The 12,652-nt window shown below is 42.6% G+C and overlaps 1 protein-coding gene across 10 annotated transcripts in view; it reads right to left on the bottom strand.

Moving 5' to 3' along the window:
* HFM1 (helicase for meiosis 1) overlaps nt 1-12,652 on the bottom strand; it is a 166,941-nt gene that overhangs the window by 101,105 nt on the left and 53,184 nt on the right. For 9 of the 10 annotated variants that reach the window (XM_083157114.1, XM_083157123.1, XM_083157124.1 and 6 more), the window contains 8 exons: nt 11,714-11,875; nt 8,631-8,831; nt 8,466-8,554; nt 5,404-5,447; nt 4,917-5,018; nt 4,586-4,731; nt 3,571-3,665; nt 1,045-1,178 (listed from right to left, as the gene is read on the bottom strand). In XM_083157114.1, the coding sequence (XP_083013240.1) occupies nt 1,045-1,178; nt 3,571-3,665; nt 4,586-4,731; nt 4,917-5,018; nt 5,404-5,447; nt 8,466-8,554; nt 8,631-8,831; nt 11,714-11,875 (973 nt within the window). The remainder of the gene's footprint in view (nt 1-1,044; nt 1,179-3,570; nt 3,666-4,585; nt 4,732-4,916; nt 5,019-5,403; nt 5,448-8,465; nt 8,555-8,630; nt 8,832-11,713; nt 11,876-12,652) is intronic. The other variant, XM_083157121.1, reaches the window with a different exon arrangement.

Here is a 12,652-nt window from a genome sequence, read left to right as displayed (position 1 = left end):
TGTGAGGCTCTGTCTAGCAGGGTGCAGGTGGTGTTGCCTGCACCTGAGTGTCACCCTTTAGTGGGGAGATACCATGCCTGTACCCCCTGCAGCTACGGCGCTTCAGCAACCATGCCTTCAGCGGCCATTTGAAATGTAGTGAGTCTCGTGAGCCAATCAGAGCACCTAGGTGTGGGCAGCAGCACCTACACCCCGCTAGTTGGCGCCTCATGGACAGCCAGTGGCCAGCAGCATTGAAGGCCAGTCCAGCGTTGGGAGTCCACTAAGGGCATTAATTGTAAGGGACACTGGTGGGGTTATTATGCTTAAGGGTCACTTTTGGGGACATTATGCATAAGGGACACTGGTGGGGACATTATGCAAAAAGGGCACTGGTGGGGTCATTATGTATAAGGGGCATTACGGTGTGTGGCATAATATGTAATGGGCATTATATGTGGCATAATGTGTAATGTGCATTATGTTGTGTGGCATAATGTGTAATGGGCATTACGGTATGTGGCATAATGTGTTATGGGCATTACGGTGTGTTACAATGTGTAATGGATATTACAGTGTGCATAATCCTGGTGCAGTGTATCTAAGGGGCTCTACCTGGCACAGGAGCTCAGGCTGACCAAATGTGTATAAGTAGAACTATTGTGTGGTGTAATGTGAATAACAGTCACTAATGTGTGGTGTAACATGAATTGGTAATATTTATTGTGACAACGCCTATTCCCAATGAAGCCACACCCTAAATTTTTCATGCGTGCCTTCATTGCACACTTTTGACAGTCCCAGCCAGACCCCCCATTTCACACAGAAAAGCAAATTATCAGGTCAAGCATTTTTATTTGCACTTTACACACCTCTACCTAACCAGACAGCTCTACTAAATACTAGCATTTAGGTTGATGTAGAAAAAAGGTTATTTTAATTCATAGCTTATCAGCTAAGACAAGATATGAAGTAAAGAATATTTATATACGTGAACATTTTGCTTTATTTTTGTATATTTAACTATTGCTAATACAATGGGACATACTGTATGTGAAAACATACCATAATGAGATGGATTCTTCAATGCTCTGATATACAAAAAAGTTGATCTTATCCACTCTAGAGCAATGTTAACATCTGTGATGGTGTGCAGGGCTATTTCTGCATTGAGATGTTCCACAAGATGTCTGTGCAGGCTGGGGATAGACAAGATATACAGCACTTTACACTAGCCTTGGCAATTCCAGGACCCTCTTGTCACAAAATACATCTCTGAATCTATTAACTGAATAATTGCTTATTTTGCTTAAAATTCCATTTAATATAACGGTAGTAAATTTGCTGGAATTGTTTAAATATTTGGATACCAATATTAGTCTATTTGTACAATTAATTTTATAATGTTAAGCTAGCAGAAAGCAATACAGCTACAGAAGCAACAGTAAGCTCTAAGCTATGGACATAGACATACTACAAATTCAGTTCCTTAGCGTTTACACATTTCACACTGCAAATTTACACAAATTTACACATTAAGGCCCTCATTCTGATTGACCCGCAAAGCTGTGAAATGCAGCTTTGCGGGTCATCTAAACACCGACAACACGAAGGTCTGCCCGCCGCACGTATCACAAATTTCCCCGCACATGTGAATGGATGTTTTGCATAAGCAACCCTTCGCAGATTGAGTGTAGGTCTCTGCTGACTTAGATCTGCGGCACGGAAAGAGGTCAGGAAGCTCACATCCGGTCAGCTGCCCACCCCCAGCACCCGTGTCACCAGCGCATTTCCATAGGAACGCCCAGCGTTTTCATCTGAACCCTCATGAAACGCTGCGCAACCCATGTCCACCGCCCCATGCCCTCCTCGCCCCCCCATCCACACTGCTGCATGCGAACATGCTGGCGCATAATCAATTTGCCGTGCCCGCATGCACTAAGCGGCTTCACATGCGCATATAAGTTTATGTGCATGCGCAGTTGCCCAACATTGCTCCCCCGTGCAAATGCGTAGCCTCTACCGTAGCCCTGAACAGCAATTCAAACAGAAAAGCCTGTCCCAGTGGCTTCTTCTTCTGGCACAGCGCATGTGATGTAATGCCATTACCACCGCTTAAGTGAGAAGAGCCAATAAAGAGGAGCAGGCTCTATGTATGCTGGGGACAGGTGAGAGGGGGCTGGAGGGACTTAAGCTGGGTACACATATATACAATCATCGGGCCGTTCTTCCGTTCTGGGACGAACGGCCGTTCCATTGTATAGGTGTGTACGCTGTCCCAACTCCCTCTGTACGATCGATAAACGGGCAAAAACTTGTCCATACTCGGTCGGTGGAAGGTTCAGTGCTGTTTAATATTCATCCGACCGGACGGGCCCATATCGGAACAAAAGTGCAGTGTACGCACGTTCGATCGATATGCTGGCCGTTGTTGCGATTATACTCCCAAAGCTGGAACACCCATGTGGGCATTGACTAGCTGCATGATCTCTCCTACAGCACAGCATGTAGTCACTCTCTCGATTGTCATTGTCATTGCATGATGGTTAACACTCCTGCTGCACAGGTACTTGTAGTGCCACGTAAAAAATTAAGTCCGGCAAACCTCTCTGAAGAACGGTGTATGTGGCCGTCTAGATGTAGTCAGCCGGCAGGGTGACTAGAGACAGACATATGGCAAATAGCCGGGGTGCGCATCTAGATGTAGTCAGCTGGCTGACTACATCTAGACGCGCACCCCAGCTATTTGCCGCATGGGAGGAACAGAGTCAGAGCCACTGCCGGAAGCCAAAACCAAGGAGGTGGTGGAAGAAGGTGATCCACTTCAGCAGCTGTGGGGGTGTTAGGAGAAGAGGTACTACTGTGTTTGCTGGCCGGAGCCACTCCCTGCGGAGGAGGGGTCCCACTGCTGTTACCGGGGGGGGGGGCGAAGGCGAGACAACCAAACTGCTCTGTGGAGGAGGGGGAAGGAGATCGCTCTAAAGTGGTGGGGGGAGAGGATGCACTGCAATGAGCCGCTGCTGTTGCCACCACCCCAAGCCACACCATGCAGAAGAGGAAGTGGACACTACAGACCTGGTGACAACCTTCCTCCGCCTGTAAGTATGTCCCCACCATCGTGCTCCACCCCTTCTGTCTTTCTTTGCTGCACAAAGCCTGCCCCCCCCCCACCCTCCATCATTCTGTCCCCACAAATGGTGCTTTGAAGATTTTGCTATGGGGCTCACAAAATTCTAGTTATGCCCCTGTCTCCAGCAGAACCATTCTACTTCTCTATGCATAAATTACACACAAATCTATACACAGATGCCTTTTGGTATGCATGCACTGTACGGAAATGCATATGTTTACAGTATATTTCAGCTCTGAATGAGACCCATGTGCCCAGCATCCTTGGAGATGTTGGACTGCCCCGAAGACTCTGGCTGCACTGCTTGCTCCCTCTTAGTGACAGGAGCTGAATGCTGCAGGATAATGTCCCTGCAGAAAAGCCAGCAGTCTAGTGTCACCCCCTGGAAGGGTAACACCTGGGGTTGTCCTGCACTGCCCACACTCCCCTCATGATGCCTCCGGGATAAACACTTACTGTACCTGCTTTCAATAGTATCTGCACCATCTAGCATCTGTTCATACTTCGCTCTAGTACTTATTCTTGTCATGATAACTGCTGTGGCTGTAGTATCAAACTGAAAGCAAATAATTACTTGAAACTTACTATAGTCAATAATTATAGATAGGTATTAGAAAAACACAATAATGAATCAGCAATGCTTTTACATGGCATATATGAAACATAAAACCGTCAGCTTTACTCATATAAGTCGGACAGTTGATAACCAAGCCCACCTTCTCCCATGAAGGCGAAACTATCAGCTTTTCCGTCATATATTATGATGTGTAATTTGTGGTGCCTTTCCACACCTCCCAACTGTCCCGATTTTCATGGGACAGTCACATATTTTTGTGACTATCCCGTGTCCCACCTACGGCAGGCAGTGTCAGGTGATGGAGGGGGGGCAGTGGGGAGTCCCCACTGCCCATCGCTGCTCAAGCTGTGCATGGAGAGGAATAGGGTGCATGGCCAGTAGTGATGAAGGCAGTATGTGGCCTTGTGGGAGTGCCACAATCAAAGCAATTCTACCCATATTTTATAAGCAGCAATCATTTTCAAGGCAAAACTAGGTCGGTTTTGCCTTTAAGTACAAGTAGTTGAGAACGGTATATTTTGTATATGTGCAGAAGTGTAACTCTGGGAGACAATGGAGTCATCTGACGCCGGCTCCTGCTCCCAAGGGGGCACCTCTCCTCCCCTGTGAGTTTGAATCAGTAAAATCAAAGCCATTGATAACGCTTCTGTGACTGACTCCCCCTCCTTGCATAGCATAGACGTCACGTAGACATCACACTCTCTTTATTTTAGACAAAATATACAGTACATACATTCACACATGCATACGTGTATTTATATAAGATGGTGTGTGTGTGGGGGCACCAATATTTTTCTTTCCTCTGGGCAACTAGGATGAACTTACGCAACTGAGTATGTGGTTATATTGTAAGGTGTTGTGTTCATTCTAGTTATATTGTATGTACAGAAGGTTCTTACCTGAGGTCTACCAGCTCGTCCAATCATCTGCAAAATGTCTGTCTCACTGTATTCCTGGAACATTCCTGCAGCATAGTGCAGGGTTGATTTTATAACAACCAAATGAGCTGGGAGGTTAACACCCATAGCCAGTGTGCTGGTGGTAACTATATACGGATAAAGCAAATCTAGTTATATATAACAGAAAATGATTCACTACATTGGAAAAGTAAAATGCATTCAATTGATTCATTACGCTAAAAAGTTCAACGAAAATATTTCCAACATTATGTTTTTAGAAGCAGAAATACAAAAGCAAGACATTTTCTATGGGAATATACTGTAACCGTACAAAGTACTGGCAGATCTCCCACTGTAAAAGCTCCTTCAATAATTTTCCTATCAGACACGTCCACACCAGCATGGTGGTAGCCAACACCATAGAGCAGAAGATCTGTAATGGAAGTATTAAACAAAATAAAAGAACATTAAACCTTTATAAATCAAAGGTGGGCATTCTGTAAAAGTTGTAGTACTTTGAATTCCCAAAATCCCTGTTATCCATTATGGAGAAAATTGTGACATTCAGGGGGAAATTTTGTAAGATGGGAGTTCTATTTCATGGGATGTTACCATAGGCAACCAATAAGAACCTACTTCTTATTTATTTAGCTCATTGTAGAAGATAATAGTATTAGATTGGTCGCCTCATAGCAACATCCCATCTGAAATAGAACTCCCATCTTAGTAAATGTCCCTGTTTAGTTTTATAACAGCTGCCAATTCACTGGTGGCCCATTTCTGCCAGATTACAACTAAAACAGCAGTGAGAATCGTACCTCGAAGCTTTGCATCTTTTATACCATTAGCAGATTTCTGAAGCCTGGTGGAACAAGAAACACATTATTAAACTTTGCACATACTGCTTTCACATTGCAACCCTGCTTTCAACCCATTTTTGTAAACGTTTCATAAAACGGGTCAAAAGCCAGTTAAACCCCTTTGCATGTTGTAACCAGTATATTACTGTTTATATATCGTTTTTGTACCTCTCACATTCAACCCGTTTCACCCATTAAAAAACAGCTTCTTTGCAATAAAACTATTGTGCAATTGCTGCTTGTGGGCAGTGACAACATGCAGGGAGACAACCAATGACCCTTGTGCAGATTATCATGTGTAGTTCAAACCGGTTCTCGGCCGTTCAGACTGCAGGAAAAATGGCTCAGAACCGTGAAGGATCCTGCTTTTAAAACGTTTTCAAATGCCGGTATTCTGTAACCGGTAAATTGACTGGGGACCTTTCACATTGCAGCTTGTACCGTTTCAAAATGCTAAAAAAAAAAACTGCAATATACCGGCTTACAAGTGCAATGTGAAAGTGATAACAGTTATAGGAAGCAAATTCATTACAAACATTCTAGTGTATTTATTATTTTATTTATTTATTTACAGTTTCTTATATAGCGCAGCATATTTCGTTGCGTTTTACAATTGGAAACATTGATTAAACAAACTGAGTAGATACAAACCGATATGGAGGTAGGAGGGCCCTGCTTGCAAGCTTACAATCTATAGGGAAAATAGGAGGGATACATAAGGAGAGAATTCCATAGCATGACAGTCCCATCAGATTACAAGACAGTCCTGATGGGATGCAATTAGATATAAATGCTACTGGAGGTTGTATGGGGATCCTGAATATGATAAGCTTGCCTGAAGAGGTGAGTTTTCAGGGAACACTTGAAAGTTTGGAGGTTAGAGGAGAGTCTTAATGTGATTGGAAGGACATTCCATTCCACATGCTGCCTGAAAAAATCCTGCAAGTGTAAGTGGGAGCAAGTATTAGTGTGGATGAGAGACGCAGATCTTGTGCAGAGCGGAGAGGTCGGGTGGGGATATATTAAGAGATAAGCAAAGAGATATAAATTGGTGTAGTCAGAGTAATGGCTTTGTATGTAATACTGGTTTCCCATTGCAAACCTGCTTTCAACCCATTTTTGTAAACGTGTCTTAAAACAGGTCAAAAGCCAGTTAAACCCCTTTCATATTGCATGTTGTAAATGGTATATTGCAGTTTCAATACCGTTTTTGTACCTTTCAGATTCAACCCGTTTCACCCATAGAAAGCCATACAATGTCATTTTAAATGTTTATTTCCTGCTTGTAAGCGGGTTAATGCAGGGAGATAACCTATCACCCTTGTGTGGTTATCATTTGTAGCAAATACCATTTCTGAGCTGTTCAGGGAAAACGGCTCAGAAACGTGGGGTGTGGTATAATTAGCCGACAGTCTGGATTCCGACAGTCATTAGTCAGACGTCGGAATCCCGACTGCACAGCGTGGGGAGCTCAATGAAGCCCCTTGCGGGCACAGTGGCAAGCTGCGCTCGCCACCTATTTTATTCTCCCTCTATGGGGGTCGTGGACCCCCACGAGGGAGCAGTCGGGATTTCGACGTCGGAGTAATGACTGTCGGAATCCCGACTGTCGTGGAGCCGTCCGGCACCCGAAACGTGTAGGATCCTGCTTTTAACACGTTTCAAAATACCAGTATTCTGTAACAGGTAAATTGACAATGGAGCTTTCACATTGCAGCTGGTACTGTTTTAAAACGGTAAAAAACGGCAATATACCATGTCAAAGCTGCAATGTGAAAGGGGTATAAGTAGAAGTATTTTATATTGAATGTGGTAATATACAGGCAACCAATGGAGGGACTGACAGAGCAGATCAGCAGGCGATGAACGTCTAGCCAGGAAGATCAGCCTCGCAGCTGTATTCAAAATGGATTGTAGTGGTGAGAGTCTTTTCTTAGGAAGCCCAGTAAGGAGGCTATTGCAATAGTCAATGCATGATTTAATGAGTGCATGGATTACAGTTTTTGCAGTGTCATGTGTAAGGTACGGATGAATTTTGGATATGTTTTATAGATGCATGTAACATGATTTAGAAACAGATTGAATGTGAGGTATGAAATACAGTTCAGAGTCGAGGGGGACCCCTAGGCAGCGAGCTTGTGGAGTAGGATTAATCAGTGTGAAATGGATTCAGGTCCATTCGCGGTTGATGCGTGCCGCTGAGGCTGGTGAGCGGGGGCAGGGGGCGACCTCTTAGCATATGGGAACACCCAGCATTTCTTGGGCGTTCTCATGCTAATAGGCAGATGACGTCACCGGATGTCAGCTGCCTGCCCTATTTCCCTTTAGGATGTGCACACAGATCTATGGTTGAGTTGAGCAACCTTAGATCTGCGTGCACGTTCCACATCATTCGATGGACGCCGACCCTCGAATGATGTGTGTGTGTTCCCCCGCAGACTGTGAATGGATGTTTATGTAAAACATCCATTGGCATGCCATGCGAATGTACGCGCCGTGCGAATGTTGGGCCGGCGTACCACCATTCCCAAAGCGGAATCTGGTTGACTCGCAAGGATGTGAGTTCGCATCCGAGTTAATTGACCAGAATAACCTCCTGTGTGTATGTAATACTGAACTGCACACACTCGTTTGCTGTGAGTTTGGAACACCTTCTAATCAATTTAGCTCATCCCAAAGGTACTATTTCTTTAAATTTAAATTGTTACTATAAGGTAGATCCAGCTGCTGTAAAACGACACATCCGAACACGTCCTGCCATAAATTTGTTGTTAACCCTAGAACACATACATCATTTTTGCAGGCATAAACACATACAATGTCTTTGGAGCCTTTTATTATGCCTGTATGTGTTCTAGGGTGAAGACATGACTAAAACTGTGACAGAGCATAGCATGCCCTGTGACAGGCATACACTACAGTATGTATTGGATGTACATTGGATCAACAACGCATATTTTTAAATAATCCCCAAAATTGTAAAGGCTTTATTGTTACAGTATATATGATTCAGAGCAAACCTCTGTTTATGTTCAACACTCATGATAAACGTTGCATCCTTTGCAAGGATAGAAGCTGCTTGCTGTACACCTTTCCTGGTGGCACAGAACTATGAAAAAACAGAGATATGTCAAAAACACTTTCAATGGAAACTCTAAAATAAATGATAGGAAGTTTCTATTTACCACAAGTGTCGGCTTCTGATCTGAGTAGGTCTGTATAACGCCTGCTATTTTGTAATTAAGGGACAAGTCAAATTTAAATTCTGTTTGATTATTGCCACTTGGGAATCCCAGAACTACTTTGCGTAGTTTCACTGGACGATGGTATTCATCCATTTTCATACATATAGCAGGATGATTTTCATTTGACAGCCATTCGGCAATCTATAGCGGGAAGAAATGTAAAATGAAATCATTTATTTTTAAATAACACGTGATAAAATTGAAACCATCTCCCAACTATGTACACAATGATAAAACATCTTGCTAAATATTATTTAAATAAAAGGAACAGAAAGATGGCCATTTACTAGACATACAAGGATCTATATACCAAAGGGAGAGTTTACAAAACTGGATATGCCCATAGCAATCAGATTCCAAATAATAAGTAGAATCTGTTTGGTTTATATGGGTAACATCTTCATGTCTAAAAATCCACAGCTTAGAAAATATACCCCACAGGGCCTGATTCTTTTATGTTGTGGGCAAGTAGACCAGATTACTGTTGGTTTTAGGTGTTTAGACCTAGTTGGGGTGCCTGTTTCAGACAGATCTTTTGCATACAGCATGGGGTGGGTGCAAATTAATATATAATTCATACCACCCATTTGCTGTTGGTACAAAGACACATGGCGTGGTCTCGCCATCAGGGAGCATGACCTATGATCGTGGCACTCGCATGAGGACATGACCCTGTTTTTGCCACTTTGAGAGCATGGCCGGCGCTCTGCGAGCTCTCCCAATGAAAAAATGTAGACTGTCCCACGAAAAAGGTGGTTACACCGAAACGCGTCGACAGCCAGTGTGGAGAGTGAGCAGCCATCACATCTTTATGCCCAACATTGGATGTATGTATCAGATTTCTCATTTTTAACTTTTTAAGAAAAAAATATTTTTTTGTTTATTTTTGGATTTGTTTTATATTTTATGTCTGACCATTGTGGGTCTTGTGAACTGTTTGGACTATGATATCCGACCATCATGGGGATGGAGGATTTTTAGAGTGATAATAAAACGATTTTTTATGGAGGAAGAAAAAGTCTGCTTTGAAATTGTTGGAAAAACCCCATATTGCGGGGGAGGTCTCTGAGATACATTTTCTTTTTACTCTGTATATGCCGGCTATACATCTGGAAGAACAAATTCCCAAACAGATGACCAGTAATACAGAGCCAAAGAAACCGTTATAGGAGTTCAGAGACTTGCTTAACTGTAAGTCTGGGTACGCCATCATCATTATTCAGATCATCCCATCACTACGGGGTATTATTTTCTCACCTGGTGGAGGATAGAGATTCACGGATCTGCGAGCACTTTAAAGAAAGATACCTTTATGCACTTGTAAAGAACACCACCCAGTGTGAGTCCCGGTACGAAAGTACTCTGAGATTATCACATCCCTTCGGGTAGATAAATCACTACCTTATTAGCCTATAGCAGACACATAGGGAGTTGGTTATAGGACTACACATTGTTTCCATTCTTTGTTTTTACTTTTATATACACACTTTGGATGGAGAAAATTCTGATTATCACAAAGATTTGATAAAAACATCAAAAAGGCAAAGAAACCGCTACGAGTTTAGAAATCTTCACTCTAACCGTGAGTGGGGTACGCCTACCATCTTTATTGCACTAACACAATTTGAAGAACAAAGAAACCTTTATATGTGTGCCCCACCCTTGTTTTAAGTGAGTGAGGTGTGCCTATGGGGATACCTCTTTGTAGAAATATACTCTGAGATCGGAGTAACAAAAAATAGAGTCACACATTGCTGTTTTTTCATTTTTCACGGTATATATTTCAATGAGAGTCAAAGAGGAGGCCATAGAGGATTCACCAGCAGGACAAGTACCCGCTACGTGTATATACACTGCCAGCTGCACTGTGAGTAGGGTACGCTCATCTATGCCCTCCTGCTTCACTCCAAACACCTTTTTTTGAAACCTGATTGTCAGTAAACAGAGTCACACACTGCTGTTTATTCTTTATTTTCTCACGGTACACACAATACTGGGAGTCAAGAAAGAGGCCACAGAGGGTTTACCAGCAGGACAAGTACACGCTACGTGCATTTACATCGCCAGTCACACTGTGAGTAGGGTACGCTCACTTATACCCCCCTGCCTCACTACTAACAGTTGAAATTGTCCTTTATTGAGCTCACATCTAATCGATGTTTTTTTTTATTTATTTTCTGAGAAACATCGGATTAATCAAACAGAAAGACTGAACAAAGTTTTTGACGGTCGGAGAACATCTGGACTGGTTGCGCCTTAGAAAGTTTGGAAAATCCACCTCTTGTGTTTTCTTACTATTGTTTTTGGTTATTGGGTGATAACTGAGGATAAGTACGAACTAAAGGCAGCATTGCGCCAAAGAAAGGTCATACCCTGTATCTGTTTTTGCCAAGAAGTCTGCATCCGAATACAGACCCGGGGCTTAGCGCACCTGAGTGTCATTCACCCGTGGTAGAACAGTATCCATCACCACCCCCCATCCGCCCCCCAGGCCCCACAGCATGTCATTCATGCTGTAGTTAAGGGGAGACTATGAGTGTTTTTGCAGAAGGATACTGGCACATGCGCAGTACAGATATTAAGCATGTGCTGATCAGTCGAGTTTGCGTGCATCCCTGATTGAGTCTCTAATGGTGTGTACACATGGTTGATTAAGCTTGCTATTCGATCCCGATGTGATCAGATTGCATTATGATCGAATTGCACGGCAAGCCACCCGACATGCATGCGATTTGGACGATATTGCAAATCTGCATAATATAGTTATTGCAGCCCTGTCTATCTGGGTTTCGATTTGTTCTGCCATGGGAGCGTGCATCAGGAACGCAAGGTAAAAAACCAGTGCGATCTGTATGCGATTTGCATGCGATTTTGACTATATAGTCAAAATCTCATGCTGATTGTACCCGTGTGTACACACCATTACTGTGGAACAGAATGCAATGAGATGACAGTAGGTATTATTTTATTGATACGCATAGTGAATATAACAACAACTTTAGCTACTGTATAAGAAAACATACGTCATCAGCATTGGGAATTGTTGCTGATACTGCCACAAATCGCATTGGCAGATGCACTTCTGGAGTTTTGTTGGCTCGAGAAAGCGAAACCTGTATTGTTTTCATTCTGCTGACAACAACCTCAAGAGTTGCTCCTCGGCTTTCATCTTTCACTGTGTGCACCTAAAATTAGGCAAATATAGATAACTACCAGACACAATAGGTAAAGGAGTAATATGCTAAAACACTTTGATATTTATATATATATATATATATATATATATATATATATATATATATATATATATATATGGATATAGGAAAACAGGGTGCGCCCCTAGTATGTAGTTCCACCACCAAATAAGAAGAACCGTAGTGGCAATGTACAAATCACTGTTCAACAGGTTTAATACAAATTTTTTCTCATAAAACACAATATAAAAGCACTCTTTTCATCTGTAGTAGTCAATGATTCGGTTCAACAAGTACACGGAAACAACCCAACGCGTTTCGTTGAAAACGACTCAGGGTAACATTCCATAGGTACAAAGACCATGAATACTATTGTGAACTCCAGATGTCGACCTTTCAGGGAAGGTGTGCAATTTATAAAATTGGATCCCTTGAAGATCCTAATGGATAGATGCGTACCTGCATCAATTTCCACAAGTGTCTTTGTTAAAATCACAAGTTCTGAGGGGGTTCTTCCGAACAAAAACCTCAAAACGCTTCAGCAGGTGGAAACATAGACCAAACTGCAGGACCAAACCACATGATCATTCTACACCTAGGGTCGAAGTTATATTGTATCACAATGATCCACCAACAATCTCTGTAAATGATTTCAAACAAATGTATTTTAAATTGTTTTATTGTATGAAATAAAATTTTTACAATTGTGGACTGGTGAAACCACCTTCTGCCTTCTGAGCGCACCTCTACACCCTCTTTCTTTTTATA

Source organism: Crinia signifera, chromosome 8, assembly GCF_055691185.1.
Source record: "Crinia signifera chromosome 8, ASM5569118v1, whole genome shotgun sequence".
In the NCBI taxonomy this organism is placed as follows: domain Eukaryota; kingdom Metazoa; phylum Chordata; class Amphibia; order Anura; family Myobatrachidae; genus Crinia; species Crinia signifera.
Note: the sequence above shows the minus strand (reverse complement) of the source record. Positions and strands in the feature narration are given on the sequence as shown.